At 32.1% G+C, this 19,684-nt stretch overlaps 1 protein-coding gene across 4 annotated transcripts in view; it reads left to right on the forward strand.

Moving 5' to 3' along the window:
• Positions 1–10,864, forward strand: part of LOC143225663 (glycerol-3-phosphate dehydrogenase [NAD(+)], cytoplasmic-like) — a 30,307-nt gene extending 19,443 nt beyond the window's left edge. For 2 of the 4 annotated variants that reach the window (XR_013013977.1, XR_013013978.1), the window contains 3 exons: positions 3,309–3,401; positions 4,356–4,452; positions 5,596–10,864. Coding sequence is in view for 2 of the 4 variants with exons in the window: in XM_076455480.1 (XP_076311595.1) it covers positions 3,309–3,401; positions 4,356–4,359 (97 nt within the window). In the remaining 2 variants the exon portion in view is untranslated. Of the gene's footprint in view, positions 1–3,308; positions 3,402–4,355 lie in introns of all 4 variants that reach the window. The other 2 variants (XM_076455480.1, XM_076455479.1) reach the window with 1 other exon arrangement.
• The last annotated feature ends 8,820 nt before the right edge of the window (positions 10,865–19,684 follow it).

The raw sequence follows: 19,684 nt of genomic DNA on the forward strand, positions 1-19,684 counted from the left end.
TTTTTTCACTTCCATTTCTCTCCCTCCTTCCATGTTAGGGTATTTGCATTGGTGGCTGGAGAATGCCCATATATTTAGCAGATTTATTACTTCCTTCTCTGTATCCAGATCTACATTTTTTTCATAGATTGTTCCCTTCAGGCATGTGGAATATGAGTCAGTCACAATGGTGCATTGGACCAGTGATCTGTAAACTTTAGTAGTTTGCATATAGGTGTTCTTGAACTTCTGTCTATACATTGGTCATTTCATCACTTCCTTCTCCTCACCCAACATTATCTGTGGATGAATCCTTTGGTTAATTCTTAGGCAGTGGCACATATCACCCAGTACGAAGGCAACCAATCCAAAGATCTATGTTTTAGTCATTGAATCTCTTCCACTAAGGACACATACATCAAGTTCACCTTTATTACATGTCCAGTGCAGAGTGCTTGCCATCTGGTCATGAAGTGTTCTTTGTAACCCAGTTGGATATATCCTACTGAGTGGGCATTAGATCCCATCATTTTCAAGGTTTTTTCCACCTTGATACAGGCCTATACATCAAGTTCCCTCTCTTTTGGTCACCTGTGCCTTATCCATTTGCTTTGGCAGTTGACATCTTCAGCATGAATTGGTCACACCTGTATCTTTATGTGTTTCATCCATGTGATTTCTGGTCCACTCCACTCCTTGTTGACTCCTCATGATTGCTCCCTATTGACCAAGTTAAATTTGGTTTCCAAGGCTACATTGACTTCTCCTCTTCTGCCCTGTCCATGATCTGCTTCTTCCTCCTTTCTACCTCACTCTTAATCACATGTTTTACATCCCATCTTTCATGTTCTATATCTTTACGACTTACCTTCTATCAGGCCCTTGGTGACACGATCTGGTTTCACAAGTCACGTCTCCTCCTTGTTAGCTGGGGTGATGTTGATGATTGTGCAAGTAACAGGTCTTCTACTCTTGACATACTACCAGGGATTTCTTGTTGACTAGCCTACCTTGGCTCATGTGGCAGAAATTTTCACCTGGTTTCTTGACCATTGGTCTTTATTCTCATCACTTTCCAGATATCAGGTGGTCTTTATTTTGTACCTTTCATTTTCTTGATACATAGGACATGTTGCTCTCACCTGTGTCCTACCTAAATCTGATTGGGTCATTCATGTGGTCAATTATTCAATTTCATTCATTTGAAACACTAACTAACATCCAGTGTTACATATTTCCTGTACTGCATAATTCTTTTTCTTTACCTGTAGACCTTGATGGTTGAATGTGTTTGCTATAAACGTTTCAGGTACTCTTTTCCCACTATCTGTCTTTCCTTTATCTGGTTCCTTCCTTTTCCTGTATATACTTACAGCTTGAAAGGGCTGTTTGCCCTTTTCTTTCCTATCTTCACCCTTTGTCAGATTTGAATAGACTTATGTGTCCAATTAGGGCTCTGTTTTCTCAAGCCCATTTTGCTACCTTCTGGGAGACATAATCTCATATCTCCTTACCCCTGTCAATCATATTCCACTTTCTATTTTTATCTTCTACCTTTACAAGTTGGGTCCATCTTTTGTTTCAGATGGCTTTTTATTCCCTACCATTCTTCCTATTAGGCTCTTCCCAGTCATTCTTCCATCAGATTTTACATTTTACCATTTCCATTGGTTCTTGATTTTGTCATCTAATGCAAAAGATTTTGCATTCTGAACATTTCCTGTATGTTCATCTCCCAACATCTACATCATCTTATGGTTTCCCTCTTGTTCGAATTTTGTGAGACATAGATGTGCCTTTATCTGGTAAAGTTTATTCTTCCTTTCAGTGGCCCTTATTTCACTGTTTATCACATGGATCCTGCTCAGTGGTAAGTGGTATTCTTTAAATTTGTACTGTAGGCCATGTTGACTCGTGTGCTCTGATCCATCACTACATGTGTTCACCATCAAGATGGGGTGTTTCACAAGATTACTTGACAGTTAGTTACCTTTCAGTACATGCTTCATAAATAAACCAATTCCAGACTGTGCCACTCATGGATTATATGGGTAAAGCAGAAGGGGATTACTGCCCATCACTGCCATGCCTTGACTGAATAACTTTGTATGGTAGGGAAAATTTATACGTAGAAAATGGCTGGTATGGGTAGAGAAAGCCCTATGTAGAGGCGCAAACAACGTTTTGACCTTTTTGGTCATCGTCAGGTTACCTCTTTCTTTCTTTGTGAACCTGACGATGACCGAACCATATTTCATAACAAATGAAACCAAGCCATTACATTGATAGATGATGTGGCCTCCTTATAACATTCACACTGAAGTTGAGCTGTTACCTTGCAGGTGAACATGACTTCCTTATGCTTATTATGCACTCATTAGAGTTGAGATGCTCTAGCCACTCTACACCTCACAATATTCATCCTTGTGTAGTGCACACATCACAAGTATACCTGGTTCAGAAGTAGTGCAGCTCCCCTCTTCTAATCTTCAGATCTATTCCACTCATTGTCAGAGGTAAACTCTCAGGGGTACTTCTGTGATTCCATTGCACTGGTCTCTCCTCCTCCTCAATGCGTTATTCTAGTTAATCTAGTAAGTACTGTATTGTAAGTTATAATTTTTCTATACTGAAAATACACTTCCCATAGGTATTTACATCTATTCATACTTCCCACCCTTCTTGCTCACTTTTCCAATTCTTGCACCTGCAAAACTTGGAAATGAAGGTTCAGTAGAGGAATGTATAGGGAACTGCATGCATCACTTAAGCATGTCATGCTCCTACTGGATAAGAGATGATGCACCACAATCCTTCTGCTCCCCATGTTGGAATTTTTCATTTCCAAGATGGGGAGCAGAATGTGGCATGCATAAGGAAAATGTTTGCATATAATGGGCAGTACTGAACAAGAAAAGTTGATGTTATGAGAAGAGGTAATTGCCTATCCAAAATACCTTTTCAGTATAGGAAAATAATAGCTTTATGTAGTTAAATAGGAAACCTGTGTTTGTTTTTAATGCATTTTCTTTTATGTTTATTTCTAGCATGAAAAAGAATTTGAGGCTGTTTAGATAAAATTGGTCTTATGACTTCTTTTTTACATATATGGTAAATGTAGATTTAATAGTTAAGTTTTACTTACTTTGTATTTGCAAATTATAGTATGTGATTAAATTATAATGAATAATTAACGTTTTTAATAGAAATAATTCTTGAAATTTACTGATTTATTATTTAAATTTTGAAAGCAAAATTGAGCACTTTGAATATATTAAAATATTAATCAAAACAGTGTTTAAAAAACATCATTTGACTTCTGCCAACAGGTTTCCCTTGTTTACAGCTATCCACCAGATCTGCCAAGGTAATCTTCCTCCAACGCAGATGATAAACTGTATTAAGAACCATCCAGAACATGTGTAAGGATTTAAAACATGTACAACATCTTATATTCATGTTATAGAATTGTTTTGTTTTTATATTTTTTAATACTTACTGTGGTTTATTAATCATTATGCTCATAGCAATTGAATGTTTATTTAATATTATGGAAAAGAAAATTATGTCTTAAGTAGAGCACATAATTTTTATCTCAACTTGAAACAGTTTTTTATAATCAAAAGACTGACTCCTGAATGACCCTCCAATGGCATGATGGTATATCTGAAGATTTATAACATTAAAAACTGGATTTTGTATCTGTGGTGAGCATAGCACAGATAGCCCACTGTGTATCTTTGCACTTAACTACAAGCAAACAAGAACTTCTGAATGAACAAATGTAATGAATTAATATCATAATGGGATTTATTCTGTGAACTAATAAAATCAAAAGTGTTGTAAGAACAGAATAATATTGAATTTATATGACTAGACTTTTGAATTGTAAGTTTTAAAACAAGTGTTGGTTATAAACAGTCCTAGTGCTCCATGTTTATGTGAAATATTAACCCTTTCTGCACTGAATAACAACTTTTAATGTTTGGCATGGAGCTGAATATATATGTTTGATACTTCAACTAATTACGGTATCAGTACTAAAAGCATGATATCTCAGCAATAACTCAACAAAAGTCCCTGAAATATTCAGTTATTGTATAGAATACTATATATGTTAAATTCAATACATAAGAATAACAAAAATAAAGGAAGGTCACCTGCCGAGCTGAGCTTTCAAGTCGACTGTAGTCACCAACCGTGCTGAAAAGGTTAAACAGAGTGAGAAATTTTAAAATACAGTCAGAACCTTCCTAATGATTTAATTTATCATTAGTATTCTGAAAGTTTAATTGAGAAAACTAAAGAAGTACTATTCATTCTTCTTTTTGTGTGTATTATATGGATATGAGAAAATATCTTAATTTATATTTCAGATAAAATCTTCACGTACTGCCATTAGTCCTTTCAGTGTTTTGCAAATGAAGACCTCAGTAACCCACAGGAGAGTTAGCCTGTTTGAAGTTTATACTAGTCAGTAATATGCAATCTTATTACATAAACTTGTGTGTTTTTGACCAAGACAGAAAGCTATAGAGCCTTTTTTATATATATTATTTTCTAATAACACACAAGCTTCTTTTGCAAGTTAGATTATACATATGCAAACCTTTTTTAAAATATTTAATACCCTGCAGAACATTTGCACCTAAATCAATTGTTTACCTGTCAAAAATAAAAATAATAATTGTAATTCACAACCTTTTTCAGTTTATTACAGTTATAGCATTTATAATTTAAATAGAATTTTTGTAACAAGTCATTGTATATAATCTCTTTCTGTATTATAATTGGGATTTTTTTAGCATTTAAAAGAATTAATAACTCATTACTATCCTTATAGAGAAGTATTGCTTCAGAATAATTTGGTATGTAGAAGTTTCTGCCACCTTTTGAGTGCATATTATAAACTCTACTGTTTTTATGCACAGAATGCATTATAGATTGATGTTAATTCTATTCTGATATATTTCTGGTACATTTTGTAGAACATGAATGTCCAATTTGATTTTTGCAAACCCCATACTAACACAAGTCTAAGTTTGATTGAGCTGTTTTTGACTTATTTTAAAAATTTAATTATTCTGTTTCTTACCATGTTAGCATTATTTTCATAATTTCCAGTTTTTATTGATGCTTAGTAAAGGTCAAAAACATACACAAACAATTTGTAGAAGGTTTTGTAAGCTAGTTAACTTTCTGCTTTAAGCACATAATCATAAGTTTTTTTTGTGTGTATGTGTTTTTGTTATTAGTTGGGTTATACTTTAAGACCCAGAGGCAGTCATGAATTTTTTCACTGTAAATTTTTGAACTGCATTTATTGTTTAAAAATATGAAGGAACTGTTATAGAGATACTGAGTAAGAAACCAGCATATGATTTTGATTTAGATATGGTATCATGAACTTAGAGCAGAGAATTTAGTTCATCATAGGCACTTTAAGTGTACTGCATTGAAATAAATAATGACTTGTCATTGTTCCTTTAAAACAAATTGTAGAAAGTGAAATATGAAAGAGTTTAACTTCTTTTTGTAGAATTTGAAGTTATGATTGTTAAAAATGCATTATTATATAACATTTAATGTCTATTTCTTCTGTTTGTGACGTTTAAGGTTTGTGCAGCATGTTGTTATTGACATCTGAACGTGAACTGGAGTCTGCAGTGTCTTTACCCAGAATGAATAGAGTTTGTTACGTTAGTTGTGCACTACTATATTAATTGACGTAATTTTCAACCCTACTATATTAGGCATTTGATTCTTATTTTTAGACTGTTTTACAGCCTCTCTTTTAATGACTAAAACCACTTGTTTAAATTTTCTTTTTATGTTTTTTGAAACTATTTATTGTTATGGTTGAATGCATTCTATATTACTAGCCATATATATGTGAATAGTACATGGTTTACATGTGTACACTAGTCATATAGTGAGAAAGAATGGATATTTACAGAATATTTGTGCCCCCAACCCCATCCCACTCAAAAAGAATAAAAGTGGGAGTTTAGTGGTAAAGACCCATGCATATTTGTGTTTCTCTCTCAGTTTGGCACATCATTAAAAGTTGCACATTTATAGGTTAGAGAAATCAAATTTATGTTATTAAACATGATAATAACATACAGATGCATTCATTGAGATGGCAGATAAATTTGGAAACAAGCATAATATTTGGCTACTTTTTCAAAACAAGTTTTTTTTTTATAATTATCACAATTCTTAGTCACTTATGTGTATAATCAGATTTGTTTTTTTGCATGTGTTTTATTAATCACTAATAATTCCACACTTTCTGTTCAACATTCAGATATATCATTTAGTCGCATATTCCTCCATGAATGTACTGTTTTTAAATCTTCAATAGTGGTGTCTTGTTTGGAGAAGATTTAGCTGTGTGTTTAGTTAGTAAAAGGTACTTGTAAGCAAATAAATTTGTATTTAGTAATATTTATATAGATTATAACAATAGTTGGTCAATTTAAATTATATATATATCAAAGTATTATTTTTCTGTGTATATAGTTCATATATAGACATTATTGTTTTATTGGTAATTAGTAATTTTGTCAAATCAACCTGTACACTAGTATATAGAGACAATTTTTGCATATAAGATACTGATGATACTAAGAAGTAAGAGTGTTTAAGGAAACTTAAAATCATAACATACAACTGCTTTATAAAGATCTTTAGAGTTGTATTAAATGTTAATGGATATAAACATGTATAATCATTTCATGTTGAAGTTTAACTTAACAAACAAATTGAAATCTTAAGTTCTTCCAACTACTGAATTTATCTTAATACTATGGACACTGTTTAAATTGTACAGAAGTATCAGTAGACTTCTATCTTTTTTGACTATATAATTGTTTAAGAAAAATATTTATCAAAATTGTTGGTATTTGTTGATATTTTTTTATTGATGTTATTATACATAAGAGAAAATGTGATTGAAATTTTCTTACATTGTTATGTTAGGTCTAGTAATTATTAGTAGCAAATAGAACTAGTTTTATTAATATCTTCACAGATCATAGCGACTGTTGGTCAACTGAGGACATTTAAAAATGAAGGTGTAGCTTTACACATACAGTTCACTGCTATTTGTTGTTGTTTTGAACTGATTGAATATGACTGAAGCACATAAGTTGGTCTTTATTTCGAAGAAATACTAAATATAATGTATTTTGTCATTTCAAAATTAATATCATAATCTCTGAAATAGCAGTAATTAATTGATTACTATTTACAGTTAAATGTCTTTCTAATAAATGTATATTTTGCATTTATTTACATTATTATTTAATCATTCGATTTTCTCAGATATATCAATTTTACCCCATTTAATGAACTACATGTATGAGTATCATATATATATAATTCAGTATTCTTGAAATAAAATCTGTTACATAATTTTGGCTTAAAGAAATCTTATAGCTATTTTAAAGGGCTTAGCGTGGCCTACTAGTGATTTGTCTACCAGACTATGGATCAGTGGGTGCATTATTTGTGCCCTGTTACTACTAAACAAAAGTAAAGCAATTGTACCTCACACTGTGGTGGTCAAATTTCACTACATGACCAAACAACAGTAGTCCAGAATTGGCAATGTATGCTGTTGAATAGTTAAGAATTAGGATAGATATTGCAAATAACCATTGAATAGTTTTGTATGGACAAACAAGTTATAATAAAACAAACCTTTTTTTTCATTCATTGTTAAATATGCATGTATCTAATTTTTACTTCAGGGTATAATCATGATGTATTAAATTAATGTGTATCTTGGTACATGTTCATGTTTACTACTCACATGTTACTTATGCAGTGATGACTTTCAGTACAAACAAGTCAAGTGACAGCTTAAGAGTCTTGTGCTATTCAAAACTAAGAAAACTGTTTTATCTCTCCTTATTACATTTGCTGAAGTAACAGAATCTTTGGCTGGATAACAACTTTTGAATGCTCTGGTGAATTGAAAATAACATTTTCAACTATGTTGATACTAAAGTGGAAAAAAAAAACATCATGTTTAATTTCTTAAACTAACAATTGAACTCTTAATCCGTGATGAGGAGAAAACACTTGTAGAGAAAATTATATATTTAAAAACAGCTGGTATGGATAGAGAAAGCACTATTAAAGGAGCTAACAACATTTCAACCTTCTTCAGTCAGCCATTTTTAAATATATAATTGGATTCTTAGTTTGCTTTAATTAATGAAAATTTGTTTTAGAGGAATAGATTTGTCTTGATCCTCCAGTTAGTATGCATATTGTTAGTGGATTATATGATTTGATTTTCCTATTACTTGGAGCCTTGCACTTGCTAGTGCCAGCAGTGCTACTTACAAAGTGACAAAGTACTTAAATTAACTGTATAAAATTTTAAAAAAGCATTATAATTTATCTCAGAATATCTTACTGGTACACATACGTGTGTGTTGTTTTATTTAAGGTAGCAAATATTTTAATTTTTCATATAAATTTTACATTTATTTAAAAATCTTAATTAGTTAAACCAAATTTTTGTAGAAATTAATAGTGCCTTCTAAGAGTTGTACTGTTGATATATTTTCTTTAGATATACTTGTATAGTTCTAGTAATAAGAATAAGGTTAATATATTACCTCAAAGTCATATGTAACATTAACATGTTAAACATTGATATCCTTAAATTCATTTCAGCAGAAAACAAAGTATGTTATGTGATATAACTGCATGGTAGTACATCCAGTGCTGATACTGGCATGAAAAAATCTCATAAAAATATATTTTAATATTTAAGGATAAGTCAGTTACAATAATTGTTAAACTTTATAAAGCTTATATATATGTGTGTGTTTATGTGTTTTATTTGTTGTTGTTCATTATACACATATTTAAATATTTTGGTAGTTTTAGAAGATGTTGATTTAAATGTCTTGAGAAGGTCATCCAAATTAGCAGTTTCTTCCATGACATATGTGAACATAATTTACCATAAGTGTTCTTCCAGTTTTCATATCTGTGTAATTTTTTAGGACTTTTGCTTTTTTCATTTGTGTTGGGAAGCCATTATGTAGCCAAAATAAAATTCTTTAAAAATAGGTTTTCACCAAATCTCTATATTAGATATAAAGTATTCTTTACTGGAGTTAACTTTTTGACCTGTTTTAGGAGTCATCGTAAGACTTAATGAAAAAGTGTTTTTGTTGTCCATTGAACCTGATGATGAAATCTGAAGCAAGTCAAAAGTTAGCTCTAATAACAACAATAAAAAAGGAAAAATATGTCATTATGATGAAAATCCATTTTTGAATATTATAATTTAGTATTACCAACATTGCAGTTGGATGACTCTAAGTTTACTTGGTAACAAATGTGTTCAAAGTCAGTGTGAAGCAATCTCCTGTAAAACTAGTGCCATTTCTTCCAGACTTTATTCAACAAACTTTCTAGGGTAATTTTACCTTGACAAGGTACTCTTAAATTCACAAAAGCTTAGATTTGGATATTTGATAAATAAGGTTTCAAAGTTAAATAATGTTGTGTAACTGCTCTACCCATTTAATTACCTCAGTCACCAATTTTATTAACCTTACCCTGCATGTTTTTTAATAAAAGTTTCCCTTTTCATTAGGTATTAAGGACTGTAGAGTTGTGTATCATAAATGTATATTAAGAATGTTAATGGCACAAAAATGCATGCAATAATCAATAATGAAAAAGTTATCACCAATCAAAAATATGATTTGATCAAAACCTTTCATAGATATGCATAGCTTGCATCCATATATGATGGTGTTAAAAAATAAAAATATTTTGAAGTCATTGTGTGATGTTTTAGAATTTATGTACATTTTTTGTTATTGATGTGTTGTTTGAAATTTACTAAATTTTACTCCTGAGTTTTATGGAAAGTTTTCATTAACATTTGTTATTCTTTGTTTATGTTTAGAAAGTGCTATTTCACAGCCTAAAGAAAAGGTCTATGGACTGTGTCATAATTTATATATTAGTGTGAATTTATTTATTTTATTTAAACATTTCTTTCTTTCTATCTATTCATTGTGTTATCTTGAGTGTATCAAGGGATGGTTGTAATTTACTTTTTTTAATTTTTGGTGTGGTCATATAAAAATATTTGTATTTTGTTTCATAGTTGCTCTGTAACAAGTTTTGCAGTGTGTAATGTTTTTAAAAGTTTTATCACACTTGTAAAGCCAGGTTTTGCATAATATTATCATGTTCTTAAGTGTTAAGTTAATGTTAAAAAAATAACTTTAGCTACAAGAAAATAAATGTTCATTATTATAAAGTGATGACACAAGTTTGTTACCTTATGATTTTTTTTGGTGGGGAATAGATACTGTTTGCATTGCAGCTACATTGTATTTACAGGAAAAGTAACTGGAAATGTCCAATATTTGCATGAATTTTATTTTTAGTTGAAAAGAGATAAATTATTAATTTTTGTCTTAAACTACAAATATAGGTAAATATAATATCTTTCATTGTATATTTTTGTTAATTTTACTTTTTTTTTAAGTTTTCAAAAATTGTCAATAGTAAGACACTCTTGTGTGTTTGACTTTTGATTGAATATACAATACAGGAAATTTTGTTATCGTTAAAAAAAAAGAGATGTTTATTAGTAATGTTTTCTTTAGGTTATTTTGCATACATATGTTTCATCCAGTTATATTTTTATTTTGTTATTTATTAGTGCATGAAAACATGGTAAGTCACTGGGTTGAAGTTTGGAATTTTATTTTTAGTGTTAGAAGAATAAATTAAAATAGTTTTTAAACGTTAGTTGTAATTAATTAACTCTTAGGTGAGTTGTCCTTAATCACATTGTATAAAAAATTCATGAATAAATTAATTTGTTATGACACTAACAGCCTTTTTTTAAATACCTAGCATTATTTTGAACTCTTTGTTTGCATTTTTAGATATAATAAGTCAGTTCAAATTTTTAAACATCTTTTGTGTTTCATTTTGTTGAAATTAGCATTATAAAAGTTTCATATATTACATTTTGTACCACTCAGTGGGTCACAAATGACTTTATCCCAAAACCAGTATTAATATGAGATCATAAAATTCTGAATGAAAAGTAAAATGTAAATATTTCCAAAAACTAATTTGAAATGAACTGTCACAAAAAATTTAGCATCCCATAAACACACCTTAAAAAAAAGTAAATTGAACTCGTAGAAGTTAAATGACCAGAATGTATTACAGATTATAACTGAACTTGAACACTGCTCAGTCTTTCAAGAACTCAAACATATAATGCATGCACTTGTTTAAACACTGGACTGTGGCTTTTTACTGAAGTTGAATTATAAGAAGAATATATTATTTGAGGTCGTATACAACACTGTATAAAATTGACTTTCATTACTGAATAAGTAATGTTGTATTTACCAACTTATTTAAATATAAATTGTTGAAACCTTCACAATATTGCACAACATTCAACAATACAATATTAACTTATTGTTCAAAATATTAATAACAAGCAGTAAATGAGCCCAATTATTTTTTACATGGGGCTTCTAACCTGTATGTCACAGTTTCTAATGTTTAAGAAATGGGTTTTTAAAGATATTGTGAGATTTATTCCTTTTATCTCCTTGTAAACTCAATACCTTTAAATTTTGAGGATGTATATGAACACATTTTTGTCCAATGTTAGTGCCAAAATTAATCATTATAACATAAACTAACTTATATGTAGAAATATTACTACTGGATGCAAACCTGTAAAAAGGTTCTTTTTTTTTTTTTTTTTTGAGGCAGCAAGAAACTATTATTCTGATGATCACCATACAACCCATTCACTTGGTAAAATAAAATTATGTTATAAACATTGAAATGTTGTGTATGTTAACTTTCAAGCGTTTTTGAGTTTTTTTTCTAACAAACAATTCAGTTTTTTTGTCGATTGTTTTCTTTAATGCACATTGATGTATAACTATCAGTTATCAAAATTTAGACAACTGGAATTAAATAAACGAGAGGTGTATATATATATATATATATATATATATACAGCTTTAGAAAATTTAATAATGACAATTCTTTACCAGCAAGTGTTCTTACTGACTCATCTAAAATTTAATGATTGATGAAAAAATTACATTTACTCTTCTATAACTAGGAAATGATATATTTAATGGCTTAAATAGCCATGAATTTTTACCTCCAATAACATATAGTATAGAATATATTTTTGAGTAGATTCATATGACGTTTGCATTAAATTTTCATGCATTTTCTACATCAAATACATTTTAACTGGTTATTTCAAAATCATGAAATTGTACTAGTCCCATTTAAGCAGGCAGTGCAAAAAAAAACAAAAAACAACTGGCTTACCATAATATTAATTAAAGTAGGAAGTGGGATATCAGACTTTCTTTTGATGCATGATTGTGATTCAAATAACAAAATCGATAGCCTCTTCGATGTTTTTATATGTGTGTTTGCTCATGAGATGCTTTGTGAATTGCACATTCTTCAGATATTGAAAAAAAAATGTGCCCTTATGTTATAGTAGCAATCAATAACATAAGGCAGAGCACATGCATTACATCTGGTCCTAAAGGGTTCCAAGGGTAGCAGGTTTGAATTCCCGTCACACCATACATGCTTGCTCTTTCAGCTGTGGGGGCATTATGATGTGATGGTCAATCCCATTATATGTTTGTTTTTTTTGAATTTCGCACAAAGCTACTCCAGGGCTGTCTGTGCTAGCCGTCCCCAATTTAGTAGTGTAAGACTAGAGGGAAGGCAGCTAGTCATCATCATCCACCGCCAACTCTTGGGCTACTCTTTTACCAACGAATAGTGGGATTGACCATCACATTATAATGCCTCCACGGCTGTAAGGGCGAGCATGTTTGGCGCGACCAGGATGCGAACCCGCGACCATCGGATTACGAGTCGCACGCCTTAACACACTTGGCCATACCGGGCCCCCACTATATGTTGGTAAAAGAGTAGCCCAAAAGTTGGCAGTAGGTTGTGATGACTAGTTGCCTACCCTCTAGTCTTACACTGCTAAATTAGGGACAGCTAGCAAAGATAGCCCTCATGTAGCTTTGCACAAAATTCAAAACCAAACCCAAAGGGTTTGGGTTATGCTTAACTAGGTGTAACATTTAACCTTACACTGCTGATTTTAATATATTACAAATTGGTTTAACTTAATGTTTTCAGTTCTGACTTCTGGCATAGAAACCGTGATTCTTGAACGCTGGATACTTATTTGAAGATGAAACAAATTCCTGGAGGACAGGTTGCTAATATGGAAGATGTACTACTAACTGAGCTGGAAACCTTAATTACCATTCCAAACACGATAGTACTAGCTAAGCTGGAAACCCTGATTACCATCCCAAACACACACAACCAAGACTAGGGTAGGAAGGCTGCTAAAATAGTTGGAGAGGATACCCCTCAACTAAATGAAGCCACAACTGTGCCAGGGGAGAATGGAAGCTTGATAAAAAACAAAATCCTCTCTTCTAAACCCCAGATCCTTTGATAATAGTGTGCAGCCTCAAGAAGTGGCTGAGGAAAAAGAAAACGATAGCATTCCTGTCGTTTACATTGGTGCAAAGCGTAAAATTCAAGGCAATGACACCTCTTGTGACACCTGAAGGATTTTCTCAAGGTAAAAGACCCGTGCACCTTGGTGTCAAAGGCCTAACGAGATCAAGGAAATAAATTGGATGGAATGGCCACATCACCTTTAACCACACAACCTACAAATGCACCAAAATCAGTTCTCGAGAAGACCAGCCTGGCAACTATGGAAAGCGTCAGCAACCTTGGGTCATCTATCTAGGGACACAATATGAAATATTGTATCAAACTGTGTATGTTATCCAGTTTAATGTTGTTTTTACGAAATCGATTTTTTTTTTTTTTATATATTTTTAGTCCCTGTAACTAATCTTACATCACGTTTTTTGGGGCAAGTTTAATTTCATATTTAGTAACGAATTGCTTTGAATTTATTGCATTTTTTTATTCTCGGCTTTTGTTGCTTTATCAATTATCCTGTGTATTGGATTGCTGAAGAGTATTTTATATCAACTGATTATTTGTGATTTTTGATAATATTTGAAATTTGTTGTGCTTTTCGTTTGATCAGTTTGTCTAACTGGAAATTTTATTTATGTGTTCGAGTTGCGTATTTTGTTTAACTAAATTATGATTTTTGTGTCTTTTTCTTCATTTATAATGCTCAAATTATGGTCCTTTAGTGACTTAGTGATAAGTCTGCAGCCTTAAACGTGTGCCACGACCTGAATGGCTTGATGGTTGGGACGCTTAACTCACAATGTGAGGGTCGTCGCTTCGAACCCACATCATTGATCATACTCGCTCCTTAGCCATGGAGGCGTTATACTGTCTTGGGCTACTTTTTTCTAAACGTTCGTAAATCAATAACCCAAGAGTTGACGAAGAGTGATGTTGAGTAGTTGCATTCACTCTGGTCTATCAATACTAAATTAAAGAAAGCTAGCATAGATAACCTTTCTGTAGATGTACACAACATTCAAAATATACCAAACAAATTCTCAACTCGTAATCTGAGGGTCGTGGGTTCGACTCCTCGTCCTACCAAACATACTCACCTTTTCAATGATGGTGGCATTATAAATGATACGTCCAATCCCACAATTCATTGATAAAAGAATATTCCAAGCGTTGGCGGTGAGTGATAATAACTAGCTGTCTTTTACTGCTAAATTAGAGTTGGCTAGTGCTAAAAAACAAAAATTATGTTCGCTTTGTTGTCGTGTTTACAAGATACAATGTGTTTTTATTTGTTCAGTATTTCATTAATAATTTTATTTGTCACTGATTGGTGCTTTGGAAGTTTTTATTTTATTTTCTGATTTGAGTTTGATTTTGTGCTTCAGTACGATTTCTATGCGTTATGAGTTTAACATGATTATCTTGACATGTGCTGTACCTTTTAAATGATTTCACATTTATCCTACACTTAATATTTTTTTTGTTCTTCTGTTATGGTGATTTTCAATTTAACATATTTATTATTATCATCAGCATTGTTTTTCATCTTGCTTTCTATCCAATGGTTGCTGGTATTGTGTCTTATATTGGTTCAGACGTTAGTATCTTGCGGTAGAAATTCCTGAGGAAATTGTCAGCTATATTTGCTTGTGCAATAGGTGAAATGTAACTTTATGGCAAAACCATCCAGTAGTAATCAGTTCAACGTATTACACAAGTGTACATCAAGGAGTTAATGATACTGCTGAATGTGTTAGTGCTACTCCATGACATATTATAGGCATAGTATAATGCATTATTACCATTTACAGCGGTGATAAAATTTTGCATGAAACACATTATTTTCTATCTGGACTAAAATCCAAAAGAGAGCAGCGATTTCTTAAACTGTAGTTTTTGTACAACTGCTAGTCTATAACTAAAGAAATATGTTTGTTCAGTTTCTAACTGAAGTGGTCATCAGCATTAACGGAAACAAGAGTGATGCAAAAAATATGAGTATCTAGTATCATAACCACTGTACTGCTTTTAGAGGAAATATTCAACTCTCAGAGTACCTGAAATATATAGATGAGAATTATATTAATAGTGTGGACTTAACACAGAAACATAAACCCAATAAATTGATCAAGGAATTTGTTAACGTATCTGTGAGGCCAGATTATTCATTGGAATGGACAACAATCACACATTATTACATAGACACAGATTATGTATGTCTGATAAAACAACAAATGTACAAGTCTAGTTGGAGCACGAGGGATATAGCCAGTGGTGATATCGAATGGAATTTGAAAGATAGAATAACATAACACTCAGAGAATACTTACTGTTTTATAGCGTGTATTTCAGAAATAATATCTAGAAGCATTGAAAAGTAATTGCTGGTTCAGTGTACTAGATCTAACTTCTGGTAAACTGAATTTGAATATGAACTCAGAAAGAAATATTAATTCTGCATCATAACTGTCAGTCTGAATAATGTACCTGCTACTTTTAAGAGGCTGAAATAGCTTACGCTTATAAAGAACTGCAATTGGAGGGCCTCCTTATTATTGTAGGTGATCTTACGTCACATGTTTCAGACCTCTTCAGAGAACCAGATAATGGTATTCAATAGTCCAAATATATAGGCTTAAAACCGAAACCAGGAAAGTGTGCGTTCATGTACACAAAAGTGGAGTTTATCAATCATATAGTAAATAGCGATAGAATTTCTGCTGAGTTCGCGAAGACTGAATGACAAAGACTTGTTCCGGCCTGATATTAAACAAGACATTTGGAAGATCCTAGGTTCTACATATGTTTTTTATATTATCTGTTGCTTATAGAGAAGTCATTCGTTGCATTGTAAGTACTGATGCACTACCTTCTCTTGAATAGTTGTTGTTTCGAATTAAGCACAAAGCTACACAATGGGCTATCTGTGCTCTGCCCACTATGAGTATCGAAACCCGGTTTTTAGCGTTGTAAGTCCGCAGACATACCGCTGAGCCGCTTGGAAGCTCTTGAATAGATAATGTATAGAAAGAATGAACTATCGTAATATTTATAAAAAAAAATCGTTACCGCTAATTCAATTGGAGTTTCCCATTTGAGTTTACTATACGTAACTGAAACGGTTAACGAACTTAAAAAACTCGTTAAATAAAAATGATGTAAAAGTAGGACTTTCTTGATGGTTTGTTTCATGTCCATTTGATGAATATCCCGATTCTAGAAATTATGTAATGATCAAATTATGTGAGCAATGACATTTTTATTTGGTTAATAAATACCACAGATTACAGAAAAGATATTCGATAAATGTGCAGCCACGAAGATGACGTGGTTAGGCAATATTCTAAAAAAACTCGACAGTGGGACTCTGCTTTTAGTGATGGGAAATGTGACACATCAATTTGCCGAAGTCCGTGTTTTCCGAGCACTCAGGTAAAATTTTGTGGAAAAATGTTGCACAAGTTTGCCTATAGAAACTTTCCGAGTCAAGATACATACAAGTTTATGTGAACAAAGTATTGCTTCATCATGTGAGATCGTACTTGGTGGTCTGTATTACCTTTATGAGGTGCAGTGAAGAAGTCGTACTTTAAGACATAATAAACTGACATAGGTTGTATTAATAACTTGATGAAATGAATATTATTTTCCTCAGATTTTATGTTAGTTTTTATGCTGATTTAAAAACACTGCTAATGGGGAAATGTATTTTTAACTTAATGCTTTGTCATGACAGCAGAAGTCAATCCTTGTTCACCTATTATGTTTATGATTCATAGCTGATGACAAAATGTACTCTGTATAAATAATTTACATACAGGGCCATTTGTGCTTATTTCCACCTGTAGATGATTTTGATTTTCGTGATATTATCCACTGTTATAAGTGGTGTTTAGATACTTTTCTATGTGCTTTGGTGTGCACGAAAAACACTACTGATGCTTAAGTTGGTAGCAGTGGAAGCCAAGGTAGCTGTTGAATTGGAGATGCTGTGTATTGCAAATAAGTATGAATTAAAATTAATTAAAAAGTAGATACGTGTGTGCGTATCAATGCATATATGTGTGGTCCATTTTTTAATATTCAATTATACATATGTAAGTATGATACATACAACAATATAATTTTGAAGGGACATGTAAAATTTACATTCTAATATTTTATAAAACGTATTAGGTTCATTTAAAACTGCAATGGTTAGTATAGCCTCCCCACCCCACCCCACTCGTGGCACAGTGGTATGTCTGCGGATTCACACCGCTAGAAACCGGATTTTGAAACCCGTTGTGGGCAGAGCACAGATAGTCCATTGCATAGATTTGTGTTTAATTGCAATCAATCAATGACTAACTTAAATTGTACTGTGAGTGAAGCATAGTGGGCTCTGTGTTTTTTTTTTTTAATGCAACTAACTTGAAGTGAGAATAAATACAATTTGGTCTCATAATGTGATATTCATAAGCATATGATTTCCAGTGAAAGAATCTACATCCACAAAATGAAAAACATTGCTGATCTTTCGTTTTCAACAATAGTAGTGAAGTAGTTTCTCACAAACGAAGCAATTTAGTCTTTAGAGGCAACATCAGATTATTTGCTCATTCAGAGTGAAAACAAAAAAGCAGTATTCATTATTATCTGTTATTTTGTAGTATGTATAGTCCAAAAGAATGTTCGATTTGTATATTTAAACAATTGTAATACTTTGTAGACATTACTGAAGGTTTTATGTAAAAGTATTTTTATGAACAATATAGTCATTATACGTACATTTTGATTTTTTGAATCTTGTAAAGTCAGGCATGACTTTGATCATTCAGAACTGACAAATATAGTGTTTCATAAATATATCATCACAAGTAATTGAATAGGTGTGGTATCTAGGTAATATTGGCCCCTCAGTGGTACAGTAGCATGTCTGCGGACTGGACTTCCTACGACAGAAACCGAGTTTTAACACCCATGATGGGCAGAGTACACAAGTGATTGTGTAGCTTTGTGCTTAAACTAGAAACAAACACATTATAACCTCCCAAACTGTCATGTGCAAGCTGAAACGTCAGGAAAATATAAATAGATAGATTAACATAAGATGGCAGCACATGTAAGATTGTTGGCAAGGGATTATTGGTTTAGTATTGTTTGTTTGTTTGTTTTTTTAATTTCGCACAAAACTACTCGAGGGCTATTTGTGCTAGCCGTCCCTAATCTAGTAGTGTAAGACTAGAGGGAAGGCAGCTAATCATCACCACCCACCGCCAACTCTTGGGCTACTCTTTTACCAACGAATAGTGGGATTGATCTTTACATTATAACGCCCCCACGGCTGAAAGGGCGAGCATGTTTGGCGAACATGCGAACCCGCGACCCTGAGATTACAAGTCGCACGCCTTAACACGTAGTAATATGTAGAATAGTTGGAGCACAGTAATCTTGGAAATAAACAATCAGTAAGAAGGGAATTAGCAATAAGTCATTTGAAGAGAAACATTCTGCACAACAAACTTTTAGATTGCAGAGTTTATTATGGTTTACTGTGCTTAGTTTAGCTTGTATTGCAGGATTTAGCTCAAGGATTTTTGCTGTTATCAGATTTGAAAGGATTATACACGAGTTTGATCTTTGGTATGTCTTTAAATTTTGACTTTTATATTTCAGTTTTAAGTTAACGTCTTGAGTTAACCTGCAAGTTATAACATTGTACAAGTTGTAAGCACTAGGACAGAGTTCTCCAAATATTTTTTTGACAAGGACCGGGAGGTAGATCTGTTTAGGCTTCGCGAACTGGAGAGGTCGTGGTAAAATTAAGTATGGATGTATACATGATGAGAATACAACATCACTAATTTATCTTTTATAAGAGCACATATTGAAAATATTTAAGATGCACAATTGTGTTTTTAGCATTAATGAGGAGTATGAAACTTGTGCTTTTCTGACAAAATAACACTTAATTAATTAATACTCAAATTTAGTGTTTCTCACCAAAAGTGATTACAAATGCTCATCAGATAAGGCTGATCTGTAACTAGATTTCACGTACTTTATCTTTGAAAATCTCTTTTTTACAGAAACGGGTAGTGCCAAAAAATGGAATGAATCCACGAGCAAAGTTTTTTAAATTAACATATTGATCACTTTGAAGGCATTTATAGAA

The sequence above is a fragment of the Tachypleus tridentatus genome, chromosome 9, assembly GCF_004210375.1.
Source record: "Tachypleus tridentatus isolate NWPU-2018 chromosome 9, ASM421037v1, whole genome shotgun sequence".
In the NCBI taxonomy this organism is placed as follows: Eukaryota; Metazoa; Arthropoda; class Merostomata; order Xiphosura; family Limulidae; genus Tachypleus; species Tachypleus tridentatus.